The sequence below is a fragment of the Carcharodon carcharias genome, chromosome 15, assembly GCF_017639515.1.
Source record: "Carcharodon carcharias isolate sCarCar2 chromosome 15, sCarCar2.pri, whole genome shotgun sequence".
Classification (NCBI taxonomy): Eukaryota; Metazoa; Chordata; class Chondrichthyes; order Lamniformes; family Lamnidae; genus Carcharodon; species Carcharodon carcharias.
This window is the reverse complement of record NC_054481.1, coordinates 101,218,025-101,235,299: the sequence shown is the minus strand read 5'-3', so window position 1 is coordinate 101,235,299 and position 17,275 is coordinate 101,218,025. Positions and strand designations below refer to the sequence as shown.

The window sequence follows — 17,275 nt, the reverse complement described above, 5'->3', positions numbered from 1 at the left end:
GTATTCTGTAAGTTTCAATCAGATCCCCCCTCATCCTTCTAAACTCCATCGAATGTAGACCCAGAGTCCTCAAACATTCCTCATATGTTAAGCCTTTCATTCCTGGGATCATTCTCGTGAACCTCCTTTGGACCCTGTCCAGGGTCAGAACATCCTTCCTGACATACGGGGCCCAAAATTGCTCACAATATTCTAAATGGGGCCTGACCAGAGCCTTATAAAGCCTCAGCAGCACATCACTGCTTTTATATTCTAGTCTTCTCGAAATAAATGCCAACATTGCATTTGCCTTCCTAACTACTGACTCAACCTGCAAGTTAACCTTAAGAGAATCCTGGACTAGGACTCCCAAGTCCCTTTGCACTCCAGATTTCTGAATTCCCTCCCCACTTAGAAAATAGTCTATGCCTCTGTTCTTTAATGAAGTGAGTTGTCAAGGTGTGATTTGTCTCACCTCCCCCATCTAAATTCTTTTGGCAATTTTCTTAAATTATTTCAAGGGTAATCCGATTTAGGGAGAGACCCTAGAGCTCATGGCCTTAGCAGCTGAAGACACAACTGCCAATTGCGGAGTGATGGATGTACACTTTATAGCAAATTAGATGAGGAGCTTCAGCAGTGTGGATGGTTTGACTGTTCTTGGAGGAGAGATTAATAGATTTAATAAAAGGATTTCAATATTTAGGAGGGATCTGGACAGAGTAGATAGGGAGAAACTGTTCCCATTGGTGGAATGGCCGTGAGCCGGAGGACACCAATTTAAGGCGATTGGCAAAAGAAGCATTGGCATCATAAGAAAAAACCTTTTGTATGCAGCACGTGTTTAGGATCTGGAACGGTGCTGCTTGGGACTGCGATGGAGGCAGATTCAATTGGCTTTCAAGATGGGGGACTGGATAATTATCTGAAGAGAGAACTTTCAGGCTATGGGACAGGGGAAAAGTGGGTAAGTAGGACTAGGCACAGATACGACAGGCAGAAAGGCCTTCTATTGTGCTGTAGCCATTGTGATTAAGTCAAAGTAGGTTATATTTATGCTGTATAAGTGCTCTGGTCAGACACTGTCCGGCTCTGGTCACTGAGACAGTCAAGCTGCAGAGGTGATGATGATGAACAACAGTTCTGAAGAACATATGAAGCAGAGTACTATAAAAAAGACTACTGATATAGCTGGCAATGTTTCCTACATTGCACAGTTTGACACTTCCAAAAAAAAAGCATGTGCTATTAACTTGAATTATAAGCCTTGAAATTTGTACACTTAAAATACAAACCACTGTTGCAGTTTCTGATAAGATATCATTTGTCTTGATGCAGGCTATGTAAGGCCTGAAAGGTGATCGAGTACATACATATTACTTATGTCTGATATTGAAGAGCAAGGAGGTTGGCCCATGTTTATTTCAGTCTTGACTTGTAAATGGTCTTTCATTAAAGTTAATTTGTTCAACACTTTAGGTGTGTGAAAAATTAAGAAATGTGAAGTTGTGACCATGACAGGAGATGCAAGATGGTCACTGAAGATTAAAAGCTACAAGACTGGCCAAATCTCAAGAGGTACCAAAACATTTCAGGGGTCAACTTCCATCTGCTTGGAAGATACAATAATTGATTAACAGGTTAATCAGCATCAAATAATAAAGAATTTTGATGCCTCTTCAAAAGCAACTTGCAGAGCATAGAAAGGTTTCTCAGATCAGAGCTGTGAGGAACTGCTGGGAACAAGTCTTAGAAATTATACTTTCTCCATAGTTGCTGTATTTCTCGATCATAGTATCATGAACAGAGAGATATACATTTGCTTAAAATGATCTGATGATGGGCTTTAAATAAACAGAATTCAAGAACGTTTTGGTTTTAGAAAACAGTTTAAAGCATTTCCTCTGCTGCATAGGTCAAGAATGTACAGTAGGAACCTGACATTTTCAGTTATACCCTGCAGAAGTACTTTCTGTCCTTATCATGCCTCCTGCTCTTTGGAATTCTCTTCCCAAACTCCACAGCCTATGTGCCTTGTCAGCCAATCTTAAAAAATTGTCTTTAAACCTAACTCTCTGCCTGCATGTATCTCCACATTACAGAAGTACGTTGGGACACCCTGAGGTTGTGAAAGATGCTATATAAATGCCACCCTTAATATTTTGTTTTCATTAGGTTTATAGACACTGGATAAGTGCAAGCTGCTGTTTTGTATTTGAATGGTTGTGGTGGCAATGGAATGTTACTCCGTTTAATGTATCTTATACATGCCTCTTGCAGCCTCACTGCCCACAGATGAGCAGTTACTGGTGGATGAAAAAATGATTAGCCACTTATTATCCAAAAGAATATATTTCAGAAACTATAGACGAGCAATTTTACAGAAATGCATAATTCTTCTGAAGCACAATGATTCTTTTTAACTCGAACGATTACCTGAAAAAAATGGTGTGTTTGTAGCGAGTTAATACACCTTGAAATTCCACAATCCTTACAAATCATCAAGGCAGTTTGGGTAAGCAGGAAGTAGTGGTTAGCATTTTAAAATGTAAGTTGAACAGTCTCTGGAAACCATGCAATGTTAGGAGGTTACTAAAGGGAATACTGGAGAAGTGGTTGGAGGTGGCAAGGGCATGGGTGAAGATTTCAATCAAAGGAGTGAATTTAAGAATCCTGCATTTCTACCTCTTATTATCTACAACCACCAAACCCTCCTTTTGGTCCTCTTCCCTGTCAAAGTACTTTTTAAGCATATTTAAATGACACACCCTCTACTTCTTTCTTCTATCTGGGGTATTTATTAAATAATTTATTTCACTCAATTTCTTTTCAATCCTGCAAGGCTCAATAAACCTTCCCTTTAATAAGTCATCCAGGGCTGGCAACAGAATTAGCACCTTCTCCCTAGCAACAAAACTACGAGCTGTAGCTTGCCTGTCTGCCTTCGCTTTCATCCTTGCTGTGATATCTTTAAATGTTCCCTAGCTAACTCACAAGCTCTATCCAATCTTTCTCTGAAGTTTGATACATAATCCAAGAGAGTAGTTTCCAAATCTTGACCCATCAATTTCTCATGAATCAGTTTCAGTGGTCCCCTTACCCTATGACCATAAATGAGTTCAAAAGGACTAAAAGCAGTCGATGCATTGGGAGTGTCCCTAATAGCAAATAATAGAATTCCCAAATCCAATCCCGTGGATAATCTTGACTATAAGCCCTCATTATAGTGTTTAGAGTTTGATGCCATCTTTCCAAATCCCCTTGTAACTCAGGATGATAAGCTGTTGATTTAAACTGCTTTATCTCCAAACTGTTCATTGCCTCCTTAAAGAACAATGAAACTTGAGCCCTGATCTGACTACACGAAACTTGAGCCCTGCCTTTCCACAATCTTCTTTGTTGTAATATTTCCTCAAAGGTATCGCTTCAGGAAACCTTGTAGATACATCTATTGTTAGTAAGTACTCATTTCCACTTTTAGTCTTAGCAAGGGGTCCTACACAATCAATCATGACCCCTGTAAAAGGTTCTTCAAATGCTGGAATTGGAATTAAAGGTGCTGGCTTAATCACTGCGTACGGTTTCCCCATCACTTGATGTGTGTAACATGTTCCACAGAATTTGACTACATCCCTATGCAATCCAGGTCAATAAAAATGTTTTTGTACTTTCTAATTCCTAACTGTCCTTCCATTAGAATTTCATGAGCTATCCTCATGATTGTAATACCATTTGGATATAGAAATGAGATACTGATGCACTTCCCTCCGGCTTTCATCAACATAAGGCCATCGTTTTCTCATTAAAACATTACCCTTAAGGTAATAACATTCTGGAATACACCTTGCTACTGAGTAAGCTGCTTGATATAACTTAATTTGCGTATCCTTTTTCTGTAACTCTACTAACTGCCTTGAGTTAAACAACTCAGCTGAAATTGTCCTCTGTTCTTTCCTCCTGAACTATGTTATCAAACACAGTACCAGCTAATTGGGCTTCCACGCCTTCTCTGTGCCTTAGAACATCCTGTTCTCCTTGTTTTAACCTAACAGCCTGTGATCTTGCTTTCTGGAAACAATCCAGAATGCTCTCTCTGCAATATTTCTGTTTAAAATACCTCTACAGGTTGCTCAACTACCATAGGCATCACCCATATCTGTGACCCAGCTATATCATTACCTAAGTAAATTGAAGCCCTGCAAATGGGCAATTTTTCCACTACTCAACAATCACCTCACCTGTTTTCCACTTCCTCTTTAAATTTACCTTCCACAATGGAATAAATTTAGCATCTCCAATAACCCACTTATTATCACCAGTTCCTGCAATACTCCCTCTGAATAACAAATATCACTATCCTACAACATTAAGGATTGACTAGCCCTTGTGTCTCTTAAAGTTTTAACATCTTTACCTACTCCACCCTGTACACAGGGAAAAACTTTTCCTTCACATACGAAATCATTAAACATTTCTGCAACCTGCTCCTCAGAACTCTCTTGGGTAAATTGTGAACACATTCCCACTTCTTTACCTATCACTGATTCTTCCTGTTTTACCGTTACACAAACCATTGGTTTTTCCTGTGCCCAGGAACCCACAGTACTTTTACTTCCAAAGCTTTTCTGCACTCCAATAATCCCAACAGATTTCCCTGCAATTTTCAACACACTGACTTCATATGTCCAACTTAAGTACAATGAAAACACCTCAATTTTCGAATGTCACTTCTACCCTCAGCACCTTCCTTTTTAGTCTGAAAAAAAAAAACTTCCTTGGAACGTACACCTACTTTTTCTCTTCCCCGACTACCCACCTTCCTTTCACCTTCCCACTTTCTATCTTTCTTGGGTTTAAAGGGTGATGGAAAAAAGTTTAGCTCTATGAACTAACTCATAAATATCTGCTTTCTCTGCTGCTTGTCTTACCGCTTCAACCTTCTGTTCCTCCATTACCGAAGAAATTGAATCTTTAAATTCTTCCAAAAGAATTACCTCTCTAAAGAGCTGTATATGTCACATTTTTCTTTAATGCCTGTATCCAGCAGTCAAAATTACTTTGTTCTACCTCTCAAACTCAATATAAAAGTTTTCCCAGGCTGTTTTCTCATATTCCTAAATTTCTGCCTGTATGCCTCAGAAACCAACTCATATGCATTCAAAAATAGCCTTTTATAACCACATCATAGTTCACCGACATTTCTTCTGACAACAAAGCATAAACCTCTACCCAGCAACCTAGATTGTAACAACAATATCCAGTTTTCCTTCAGCCATTTCATCTGTTTAGCTATCTTCTCAAATGAAATAAAGAATGCTTCAACATTCCTTTCCTCAAACTTTGGAAGAGCCTGTAGAAATTTAAACATCTCCCCACTGGGTTCGGATCTGGAAATGAGTCCTTCCTTGTCTCCTGGTGTCTCTTTTTTAACCGCCAGCATTTTAAGCTGGAATTCTGTCTCTTTTTCTCATTCCTGGGTGTCTAATCTCACAATTACTAGCTCTCTTCGAAATGCTCTCTCTCTTTCCTTTTCTTTTACTGCTTCCTCTAGCTCAAGTTTTTCCATTTGCAACTGAATGTGAGCCCATTCCAGTGAACCACCCCCATGGAGAATTTGATCTCTCAGGTATTCCTTCCAATTTCAAATGCTGTGCTACCTTCAATTATGTCCGATTTCCTCACCCCTGCAGGTAACCTTAATTGTAACTTATCTGCCAATTCCATTAACTTAGCTTTATTTGACTTTTGTAAACCGACCAAAGTTATAACTTCACTCCCAGACAAGTCTCAGCAATTGCCAAAGCCATTTTACAGTCTCACCACTACAAAAAAAAGACTCACATCAACTCATGAATTCAAAGTGCTTCTCATACTCATAGCCTTAAGTTTCACCAATTCCAAACCAATCCAGTAATTTCAAATATATCCCACAAATAGCCCCCAATTTTATGACACAACTGATGGTAAACGCTGAGCTCCTCAAATCCCAAAGGGAAACTTGAAACAACTGCCACAACTATTTTGCAATTTGTATAATTTATTTCGAGATGTGTGTCTTGAATTCAGTAATAATAAGACCACAAGTCTTATTGCTTTCTTACAAAACTAAATTAAACCTTCATTAAATAAAACGATTTTAAGCCCAAACATAGGTTTACAAATGATTACTATAATAACTTCTAAATCCCTTAGTTAATCTGATTCCCAGTTACACCTCCATTAAGGCAACAGTAAAACATAGATTTTTAAAAGGACCAGGTAAAGTAACACAACACCCTGAACATTTGAATTCAAAGTGAGTTTTCTTAACTTCAGTTCCTACAGGCAGCAATTTGAGGATTAGATGCTGGGGGCTTTTCATACTTGTGCCAGATCTTAAAATGTCTGGCCTAACACACAACCTTCTCTCCCCTTTGAATGCAAATTCCAAGTGTTTCACTATGTCTTTGGACTTTACCTTTCTAATGATAAAAATCTATCATAGCACTAATTTTACCAGTAATCTTTGGGAAAAATAAACACACTGTTTCATAACTTCCTCTGGCTAAGTATCTTTAATTCAATTAAGTCCCACACATACAGACCCCACTATTACTCTACAAAAATTCCAATAACATTATGAAAATTATTATATATTCCTGACAGGGATGAAGAGTTTATGATGGCATCATTTCAGAGATGGAAGCACACCGTGGGTGGGGGTGCATTGCAACTCAGGACAGAATTTTACAGACTTAGACCCTGGCATAATGGTGGGGTCATTTCTGGGTTGAGAATGATTAGACGGCCTTCTGGCTGCTCTTTACAGATTGTTCTTCAACAAATTAAGAGCCTGCTTCTAGGATTGCTATCCAAATAGGGAAAGTGGGCAGGATGAAATATCAGAAACACAAATGAAGATCTATATTTGAAGGGACACCGGCAGCACTCATAGTGGCAGCACCTTGAGGTGTGGTTTGATCAGGGGTGCAGAAAAGAGGAGGAGAATGGATGGGAGATGAGAGTGTGGGAGAGTGGAAAGACCGACCCCACTTTACAGACGCATCACCAGTTGTGACATTGGAAGCAGTCACGGCACAGAGACATGTGCCTTTTCCAGAGAATGGCAGGAGGCCAGCCAGCCTCATTAAACAGGCTTGGCTGGAGGTCACAAGCAGCCAGAGTGTGGTGGAAAGGACATTAATCTAGTGCTTGGTGAGTGTCATACAATGCAGCCACCACTCTTCACCTCCTTAGCCATTTTCAATACAGCTGTATCCTCTGAGGCACACAATGTGCAGCTACATAGGAGAATGCCACCATAGGCTCCACTTTAACTCTTCATTTCTACACACAGCACTGACTCAACCTCAATGTGTTGGCTTACCACTCCTCATCTACAGGTTTCCCTTCAAATCTTATCGCTCCTTCTTAAGTAAGGGCTGTACTCCTTCTAGTCCTAACTCTCTGGCTTTCCACATTACAGGAGAAGACAGCCCACCACACCCAGGAGAGACAGTGAAGCAGGGGTGGAGTAGCATCCTTGGACATCATGACATTTCTTAGAGGTAGTGATCCTGGAAATCAGCAGGCCTGTAGCAGAGCAGGTCATTGCCTATGGAGAGATGGAGTGGCACAGAGACTGGGTGAAAGCATTATATATTGCACTGGCACTAGCTCGATCACTCATATTGCATCATCACCAATTTATTTTACTTAATGTATTAAGAATGCAAAATGCTGGGGAATGATATCTCTGTGCAGCGCCAAGAAATGTCTTTCACTTCCCTCAGAGGCATTGCAGAGGCAGCAGATGAGAGAGGAGGCAGTGCAGTCCTCAGAGCAGCATCATTCTGAGGACGCACAGGTGGTTCATAAACGCCCTCTGCCAGTGCAGGTTCACACACCTCAGTGAGCCACGAGTCCAAAGTAGAAAAAGTGGCACCAGGCAAGGAGTACTGCAAATGAGAGTAAGAGCTGGAGGCAGCGACAGCTGTGGAGAGTCTCCACGTGAGACCCTCCAGCTATGCTCAGCTCAACACAGATGCACAGGGGTCATACTGTGGTGCAGCAAGGGAAACATGCAAACATCTATCAGAATTTCTAGAGGTGGTAGACACCCCTTACGCTGAAGATGGAGGTGTCCATCTCTGCCATGATGTGTGAGACATTTAAGCACATGACCACCTCTACTGAAAGAGTGGCCAATCACATGGAGAGTAATACACTGCAAACCCATAAGTGGATGCAGGCATACAACAATTCAGTTACATAGAGTTACTGCAAGAAAGCTTTCCTTTGTAATTTAGTATTAGTGTACTGTTGTTTACTGTCAAGGTAAATGACCAGATTTATAACAAATTCATCAAGTCCAGGTCATTGCATTTTCTGTGCAGACATGAAAGATGTAAAAGTTAATGAATGCCCTGGACACACTACATGGTGCACTACTTGTGTAGAATTCCATTGAATTCTGCATGCAGGATCCCACCACCCCACCAACACCCCAATCTGCCATGGTGACAAAAAAAAGCAAATCAAATTCCTCAAGGACAACTGGTGATAAAAATGCACCATCGCCATTTTCACACAAACATTAAGAACAATCCTGGTTTTTAAAAATTCGCCGAAATCAAAACAGCAAATAGTTGGAGCTGGACCCTGTCCTGTTTCTTTTTTTAATGATGCACACAGGCTGTCAACATTGTAGCTGAGCTAACTTTATTGATAACACATTTTCCTAACATGAACACATACCTGCAGTATCTGAACTCTATCAAGACAGGTGCCAACATGTGCTATCTGACTTTCAGTCCTCAGATTAGGTGATCCCATATATAGGACAGAGTACGGTATAGTATCTAATATTACAGTCCACAACCTCAATCAGCTATTATCATGACAAACCCTAGTCAGGTGGAAAAGGGGGAATTCGGGGCCAGACCTGGTTCTTTGCTCCCCATCCTAATCCTGAAGAACATACCACACTCTTTTTAAAAAAAAAGTTTTGAAATTCCACTGCGGCGGAGAGCACATTCTCTGCACAAAAAATGGCAGAGGTGGGGATCCGAATACCAATTTTCCAGCAGCTATCAGCCACAAAATGATTATCTGCTTTACATAAAGCAGCTATGAGAAATTTGGCCTCTATTTTTAAAAATAAGATTCGACTCTTCAAATCAAAAGCTACAATCAAGTGCCAAAGGTGTGCTCCCAATTTTCCAAGTCTCTCCTGTCACAGAACTGACACCTAGGAAATCCTGTCAGACTGTTTAGTCTTTGTGGTGCAAAAACTCAGCAGGTCTGACTGAATCTGTGGAGAGAAAAACAGAGTCCGTATGACTCTTCTTCAGAGCTGAAAGAGTGTTTCCATACGGACATACATACAAACTAAGAGCAGGAGTAGGCCCCCTTCAAGCCTGCTCTGCCATTCAATAAGATCATGGCTGATCTGTTTGTAACTTCCTGCCTACCCCCGATAAGCTTTCACTCCATTGTTAAATCAAGAATCTATCTAGCTCTGCCTTAAAACTATTCAAAGAGCCTGCTTCCATTACCTTTTGAGGAAGAGTTCCAAAGACTCACGACCCTGAGAGAAAGAATTTCTTTTCTATCTTAAATGAGCAACCCCTTATTTTTAAGCAGTGACCCCTGGTTCCAGATTCTCCCACAAGAATAAACATCCTCTCCACATTCACCACATCAATAACTCTCAGGATCTTGATTGAAACCTTTAAGTTGCCTTTTACTCTTCTAAACTCTAGTGGATACAAGCCTAACCTGTCCAACCTTACCTCATAAGACAACCCACCCATTCTGGTATTAGTCTAAGAAGCCTTCTCTGAACTGCATTTAAAGCATTTACATCTTTCCTTAAATAAGGAGACCCATACTGTACACAGTATTCCAGATGTGGTCTCACTAGTGCCTGTACAACTGAAGCATAACCTCTCTAATTTTGTATCCAATTCCCCTCACAATAAAATATAACATTCTATTAGCTTTCCAAATTACTTGCTGTACCTGCATATTAGCCTTTTGTGGTTCATGCGCCAGGACACCCAGATCCCTCTGAATCTCAAAAGCTCTGCAATATCTGCTTTTTTTATTCTTCCTGCCAAAAATGGGAGAATTTCACATTTGCCCACATCATACTCCATTTGCCAGGTTTTTGCCCACTCATTTGACTTTTTTAAAAAATTTGGTCATAGGATGTGGGCATCGCTGACTGGGGCAGCATTTATTGCCCATCCATTATTGCCCTTGAGAACTGAGTAGCTTACTAGGCCATTTCAGAGGGCATTTAAGAGTCAACCACATTGCTGTGGATCTGGAATCACATGTGGCCAGACCAGGTAAGGATAGCAAATTACCTCCCCTAAAGGACAATAGTGAACCAGATGGGTTTTTAACGACAGCCAGAAATGGTTTCATGATCAACTTCAGACTTAAGTCAAGATATTTTACTGAATTCAAATTTCACCATCTGCCATGGTGGGATTCAAACCCAGGTCCCCAGAGTTTTACCCTGACAATACCACTAACACCACCATCTCTCTTTTATGTCACTTTGAGCCTTCTTACACAACTTACTTTCCTACCTACCTTTGTGTCGTCAGCAAATTTAGCAACCGTAGCATCTGTCCCTTCATCCATGTCATACATTATAAAAAGTTGAAGCCCCAGTGCTGATCCCTGTGGCATACCACTAGTTGCATCCTGCCACCTAGAACAAAACCTATTTATGGCTACTCTGTTTCCTGTTTAGCCAGCCAATCTTCAATCTTGAAGAAGGAAAGAGAGGAGTAGAGAGTCAGAGAAGCTTAGGGAGGGAATTCCAGAACTTGGGGCCTTGGCAACCAAAGGCCCGGCCAAGGGTGCAATTCAAAAGCAGAAGTGCTCAAGAGGTCAGGATTGGAGGAGCACAGATATCTGAGGGTTATAGGGCCAGAAGAGATTAGAGTTAAGGAGGGTCAAGGACATGGTGAAAATCAAAAACAAGGATGATTCATTTTAATATAAAAGAGGCGTTTCTTAGAATCAAATTGAACAGATAGCTGAGAGAAAGAATCAGTCAGATTGAAACTCGGAACAGAGAAAGGGGCCAATCAAAAGGACATTATCTGGTTGGAATGGGTTATTCTAAAACAAAGCCACTAACTATCTCAAAGCCTCAGGGGTGTTAAGCCGCAACACAGGATGATATAAAACACCCTACATTATTTGGAAAGTCTTTGAACCTGGGAAAAGCATGGAGGCAGCGATGTTGGCTTTGTTTAAAAGATCAGCTAAGAACTGTTTGCAGCTAGTTGCACAAAAAGCCAATCAAATGAACCAGACTCAAAGCAAGCTGCGAGATATCAGGCAGCCAGAGTACATACTGTTCCAGTTAAAGGTGACCTGAGAACCAACCTCCTACAAATTCAACAAGAAACCTCACAAGCTGCTGTGAACCCTTCACTTTACAAGACCATCCCTTCAGCTTTAAAACATCGAAACCATCCAAGAAACTACAGGTCTGCCACAGGAGATCACAGATCATAAACCAGAGACTGAAAACAACTGTAATCTATAAAACTGCATGATCTTTATATCTAAGATGTGTGATATTGTTTGTGAGAGAACGTGTGTCTGATATGTTTAATTCTGGGTAAGTGAGAGTGTAAATAATTCTATTTTTAAACTCACAAAAGCTTGCTGCTTAACAATTTAATTGGAACACACACTCCAAGGGTATGAAATACACACCTACTTCCAATCAAATTACACTGATCACAGGCAGTAAGAGAGCACATATAATTTGTCCTAGATAATTAGTGCAGGCTTCTGCAGTGACAATATGAAGAGAAACAGTGCATAATATAACGGTTACTTTATTTATTAAGCACATTTTCTTCCCGAGTTAGATGAAAGACTTCTACTATTGTGACTTATTTGCCAAGTTTGATTCATGATTTTTAAATGTTTACTTTGCTCACCATAAACAAATAATCCTATGAATGTGTGGGATAGCTCCAGTAGCTAAAAATATTCAACTGCAAATGTTTTCTGCAAAGAAGTTATCCAGCTATGGTAAAAGACTCATGGAGTTCAGGCTCACATATGACAGTGATCACAATTGCCAATGCTAAATTGAATCTAGATTAATTGCAACCACTCAAAAAATAACCTTAAGAGTGCAGGCAGTCTTTATGCACAAAGTCATAAATATCAGGAAGACCCATAATAAGTTCACTAAAGAGACACAAGCAATGCCCTGGGAGGAAAAATGAAACTGGGCGTACTATATACGTTAAAAAACTGAACTTTTCAGTATTACTGAGACTTGACAATTTTAAACTGGTTCCCAAATTAACAGAGTTTTCCGAAGGAGCTTTTCTTTGCAAGCAAAAAAAATGATATATTCGGATGATGACGCAATTTACAGGAGTCACAAACGGCGTTTTATTTGTGTTGTGTAAAGCAACAAAAAAAAAAATTCGCAGTGGAGAGGCAGACCTCCTACACGAAATACGATTAGATACATTTCTACCACATTCCTACCACTGCTTTACTTGCTAGTGCTTTTTTTTCAAAAAAGTAAAGAAATCAACACCTAAATAAATCTCAGTCGCCAACAGTTAATCAAATCTTTGAACTATACCAACAATTTTCTTCATATTATCCACCGCTTGCTCCGGATATCAAAACAAGTTACGCAACGCGTTTGAAAATAATATATATGTATATAATTTAAATTCATAGGAAACGCTTAAAATAATTTCCCCTACAATTAAAAAAAGAATGCCGCGTCCCTTCACCTCTCAATTAAAAAAAAAAATCACATTTCAGAATAATCTTTAAAACACTGATAGAAATGGCAAAATAAAAAGCATCGGAGAAACTTGATGGCCCCATTCAAACCTCGCCACAATCAAAACTCAGGAAAAGGATGTCAATAAAGACTACTCACTTCGCATAGGAGAGACACCTTAGTACCATTTTTAAGGGAGATTGTAAAATAAAACGTAAGGATGAAATCTCCTCCTTGAAATGGGGGGGCGGAAATCTCCCTCGTCGCTGTACTTTTCTGACCTGTTGCCGCTTATTAGGTGTGTCTCAGCTCAGCTTTCCAGAGAAAAAAAACCCGCACTAACCTGCGGGACAGAATTGTCAGCCTACCAGCCACTGATATTTTCGGTGCGAAGCTTCACAATCAGAGGGAGGCACATAGGTAGCGGAAATTGCAGGAGCGAACCTATTGCTTGTTGCAAACGCCTTTTAAGGCATTGTCACGCGGTGTTTTTTTTTAGTCCTCGCGATTAAAATAACAGTTTTGTAAACGCACCCCACCCAACCCACATAACAAACGTTAAAACCACTAAAACAAAAAATGCTGGAAAAACTCAGCAAGTCTGACAGCATTGTTGGAGGGAAAGACGAGTTAATGGAAACGTTTTCTGTTTTTGATTTAAATGACCAAGATATCGTGAAATGTTTACTTGTTTCAAGTTTTATCGATACCCAACTGTTTCAATGTGTCAGTAAATCTCTGTCTGACTCAAATGTGGGAGGTTAAACTTTCCTTCAGGGTTGAACATACCTTTTACAGTACCCCGTGATCCATCCATGAAGAAACATTTAACTACCCGTCCTTGGGCACAAAGGTCTTCCAAGTTCAAAGAGTTGCGCACAATTGAGTTGTGGAATGCAGACTGGCAATTCAAGGTCCAGGACAACGTACTGAGGGATTCACTAAAGCTTGGAGCAAATGCTGCAGAGGCACAATGAGGAAAGGCATCAGGTGTACTTACACTAGCTCAGGGTCTCTTGCAGAGGAAGTTGGCAAGTTTGGTTCTGTGTGGGCCGGGCATTGGGGTGGTCCTCTCGGCTTACGCTGACGATGTGCTCGTCATGTTCACCGACCACCGCCCCCCCAGCTAACTTGAAGAGGATGCACAAGCACCAGGAGGTCTACTCTGCTGCATCTTCTGCCAGGATCAACTGGGACAAGTGTTCTGGTCTCCTGGTCAGTCAGTGGCAGATGGATCCCCTACCCAAAGAGCTCAGGCCTTTCACCTGGAGTAGGACTAGCCTCCTCTGCTTGGGGGTCCACCTCTGCCCTGCTGAGGAATCCTGGCCAGTGAACTGGCAGGAGCTGGGGGCCAAAGTCACCACTCGCCTGTGGCGCTGGACAGGACTGCTCCGAGTGCTGTCCTACCAGGGTCGAGCTCTGGTCGTAAACCAGCTGATTGTTGCCATGTTGTGGTACCGGCTGGTCAATTTGACCCCTCCCACGGAGTTTGTCATAAAAATCCAGAGGATGCTCATCAATTTCTTCTGGGACAAAAGGCTGCACTGGGTCGTTGCTGAGGTTCTGAATCTCCCGCTTAGGGATGGCGGTCAGGCGATGGTGTACCTAAGCACCCAGGTGGCCACTTTCCGCCCTCAGGCCCTGCAGCGATACATTTCCATAGAGCCTCTTCATAAATGGTGTGCCCTGATATTTTTTCTGCCAGGTGCACAGCCTGAAATATGGAGTGCGGCTCCTGTTTGTAGACCTGAGGGGCCTTTGTGGCTCTTAGCAGGCGTTGCCTGTCTCCAGGAACCTGATCAATGTCTGGAACATGGTTGCCTCACGCTGCAGCTCTCCACTGTCAAGAGTGGTGGCTATCGTCAGCTGCTGCTCAGGAGTCCACACCTCCGCCACTTCAGGTGGCTGGCGGAGAGGAGGGCTGTGGTTGCCAGGGTGACCAGGATCGGGGACGTGCTGAGTGGCAGAGGAGTAGGCTGGATGATTCCACAAGAGTTGGCGTGTAGTGCGTCGGTGGACGTCTGGCTCATGGCCAATGCCATCCATGACCTTAAGTCAGTTGAGCTCAGACCTGATGTCAAATGTGGTCTCAAGGATGCTCAGTGTGCATTGGGCTCCCGCCCAAGAGAACCCCTGCTCGGACGGAGTTCCACATTAGTCCCAAATCCTCCCTCAGATGCCAGAGCCCCACAACCTGAGTGACCTCGTGGAAATGCCCTCTGTGCCCTTTAGCACGGCATGGTGGGGTTTCCTGTATAGGCTGCTTACCCTTGCCCACCACCTGAATACTTCCTGGCGTGCCTTGTTGACGTCCAGTGGCGGAGGTCCCCATTGGGGGCCCCTGTATGGAGGTGCCCTCTCACTTTCCATCGGGGACCTGGACGGAGGGTGTTGCACCCGGCAATCCCATACAATGTTGGTTCACGGACTCCCAAGATGCCTGTGTCTTTCATGGCCTTGTGGAGTACATAGACCACACTGACCACGCTTATGTAAGTTGTTTTGCTTTTGTTTTGTTTGCACTTCAGTCCCATGCCCCAGATATACGCACACCCGGTGCGGACGGGGGCGGGGCAGGCGAGGACCTCCTCGTGAACCTGCCCCTGGGCCTGACCAAGTTGGCCATTAACAGGTCCAAGCAGCGGGTGACCAAGGGGGTCATCCAGCCTGACTGTCTGCCCTTCTTCTGCGGTTACATTTGCAACGGGGTTTCCCTGGAGATGGAGCATGCAGTGTCTGCCGGCACTGTCGGGGCCTCCTGTGCTCGCTGGGCACTGCAGGGACTGGGGTGCGTTATTGACCCCTTTAACCCCATTTTGATTTGATGTAAGTTTCCTTTGTGATTTGTTCTTCTTTAGAAGTATCCCTTTAAGGGGCTGCCTTTTACTTTGACCCTGATTTTGTTAATTTAGTTTATTTGGTTTGTAACAAAAGAGGTACACCAGCTCAGGTGTAGGTCGAATATTGGCTCTGTTCCGTTTTTATTTGTTTGCTGGTTTCGGTCTCGATGGTGGTCCTTGGAATCTCAGATTCACCAACAACTTTTGTCAGATTCCAGGTTTTAATGGTTGGATCGTGTACATGTACAGTTTGTCCTTTCAACCAGCCAGGCAGGGATTTAGCATGCTTGTTAAAGTGTTGACCTCCTTCTGCCTGTGTGTCATTAAGTTTACTCTCACTTCTTCCTGATCACTTGGGGTGAGTATCTTGCTTGGCAGAGTTGCCCTATGCATTCTTCCATTCAACTACACTGCAGGTGATTTCATGTCAACCTTGAGAGGTGTACATTGGGGTGATAATAAGGCAAAGTTTGGGTCTTCCTTTGTCTCTCAGCATTTTATGAGGGCTCTCTTGACAATCTGGATGTTTCTTTCCATAAGCCTATGCCCTCTGGGTAATGTGGTGATGAGCTGATGATGTTTCAGGTATGATTATTCTAGATCCAACTAGCAAAACTTTATCTTCCAATGAGTTGTCATCTCTGATAGACCAGTACTACCGTATTGTTGGCTATGTTTGCAGTATCCTAGCAGGCTATTCCTGGATCACTTATTGAGAGGGCTCTTTGTCTTTGCTGATCTCATGTCTAATTTGACTCAGTTTGGTGGTGCCATGTTCACTAGCTGCTGGATCTTTACACCTAGACCTTTTTAGCTCATGTTTTCCCTGTGGTGACACCTGAGATAGGGAATCTGCTAGATTTCTCTTCATGGCTTGCATTTCAAAGTGAAATCATAACTCTGAAGCCTGAAGAGTAACCTCTGCAGTCTTGCTGGATCTCTACACAGATTTGCCTTATAAATCTGTTCCCTATTGGACGATGATCATTCTCCACTATGAACTTTCTCCCATGAAGATATGTATGGAATTTCTATTCATACAAGGCTGCCAAAAGCTCTCTTTCTATGTTGGCATATCTGGCTTCGGCCAATGTTAGAGCTTTGGATGTGAATGTGATTGGTTACCCCTCTTGTACCAAGACTGTTCCCAGCCTTTTGTAGAAGCATCTACCTGTAGAGTGACAAGTTTCTTTCTGTTTTAGTGCAACAGATTTGTCCCATTGCATTCTACTTCTTTGAGTTTGTTGAAATTTGTCACTTGTGATTCTGGCCATCAGTACTCAACATATTTCATCAGCTCTTTTAGGTTTGCTGTGTGTTCTGATGTGAGGTGTGAAAGAACTCATGCACTGGGTCAAGTCAAGGAAAATCCTCAACTCTGTTTTGTCTCTTGGAGCTTCCATCTCAGAAATGGCTGTGACTTTTTCAGGACTTGGTTTGACACTGCCAGGTGTACACACCATTCCGAAGAACTGGCATTCTGTCACACTCACAATGCATTTGTCTGCGTTTAGTTTGATCCCAGCTTTCCTGGTTCTCTCCATGGCTTCATGTACATGACAGTCATGATCTTTTTCGCCTGCATCACTGATCTGGTTATCATCAGATTTACCAGCTGCTCCTTTACATCCTTGGTATGTCTCATCTCCTTTCTGCTGGAACATGCTGCCTCACTTTAAGGTCA

General features: G+C 42.1%; 1 protein-coding gene across 2 annotated transcripts in view; it reads right to left on the bottom strand.

Moving 5' to 3' along the window:
* LOC121288227 (alpha-1,3-galactosyltransferase 2-like) overlaps nt 1-13,142 on the bottom strand; it is a 61,043-nt gene extending 47,901 nt beyond the window's left edge. Inside the window, exon 1 of one of the 2 annotated variants that reach the window (XM_041206693.1) lies at nt 12,911-13,142. In XM_041206693.1, the coding sequence (XP_041062627.1) occupies nt 12,911-12,939 (29 nt within the window). In that variant the 5' untranslated portion in view covers nt 12,940-13,142. The remainder of the gene's footprint in view (nt 1-12,910) is intronic. The other variant, XM_041206694.1, reaches the window with a different exon arrangement.
* Nucleotides 13,143-17,275: the final 4,133 nt, after the last annotated feature.